Source organism: Eimeria mitis, genomic scaffold, assembly GCF_000499745.2.
Source record: "Eimeria mitis Houghton genomic scaffold, Emh_scaff3523, whole genome shotgun sequence".
Taxonomy (NCBI): domain Eukaryota; phylum Apicomplexa; class Conoidasida; order Eucoccidiorida; family Eimeriidae; genus Eimeria; species Eimeria mitis.
The window spans coordinates 1,698-2,229 of record NW_013571866.1 but is presented as its reverse complement, the minus strand read 5'-3'; the positions used below and the strand labels follow the sequence as shown (position 1 = coordinate 2,229).

Sequence of the window (532 nt, the reverse complement as noted above, 5' to 3'; positions counted from 1 at the left end):
TGTTTGAAGCAGCAGCACCGCACCTGTGTCTGCTGCTGCAGCGACACCCCACGTACGTGCTGCTGCTGCATGCAGGTTCGGCTACGTTCACCGCAGGCTGCTGCGCTGTGTCTCGGACAGTTTGACTTGGATTTATTTCACTGACCAAGAACTCCAGGTACACGCAGACACCGTGCTGCTGCTGCTGCTGCTGCTGCTGCTGCTGCTGCAGAAGCAGCAGCAGCAGAAGCAGCAGCAGAAACGGCAGCAGCAGCAGCAGCACTGTTGGTTTAGGGGTAGAGACAACTGCATTTCCCTTATCTTCACTTAGTTTTCTGTCTCCTCATTCAACTCCATGCTGCTGCTGCTGCTGCTGCTGCTGCTGCTGTTGCTTTTGCTGCTTGTGTTGCTTCTGCTGCTGCTGCTGCTGCTGCTTGTGTTGCTGCTGCTGCTTCTGCTGCGCAGACACTACGGGACAGCATGGCCCGCCTGCAGCACCAGGACCCCTTACTGGAGGCCTTAGCACGGACTCGCCTCGGCAGCAGCAGCAGCA

General features: G+C 57.7%; 1 protein-coding gene across 1 annotated transcript in view; it reads left to right on the top strand.

Annotated features, from left to right (window-relative positions):
- Window positions 1-532, top strand: part of EMH_0066910 (uncharacterized protein) — a gene marked incomplete at both ends in the record, with an annotated part of 4,571 nt that overhangs the window by 2,472 nt on the left and 1,567 nt on the right. The window contains 2 exons of the mRNA XM_013498561.1: window positions 76-157; window positions 445-532. Coding sequence (XP_013354015.1) covers window positions 76-157; window positions 445-532 — 170 coding nt within the window. The remainder of the gene's footprint in view (window positions 1-75; window positions 158-444) is intronic.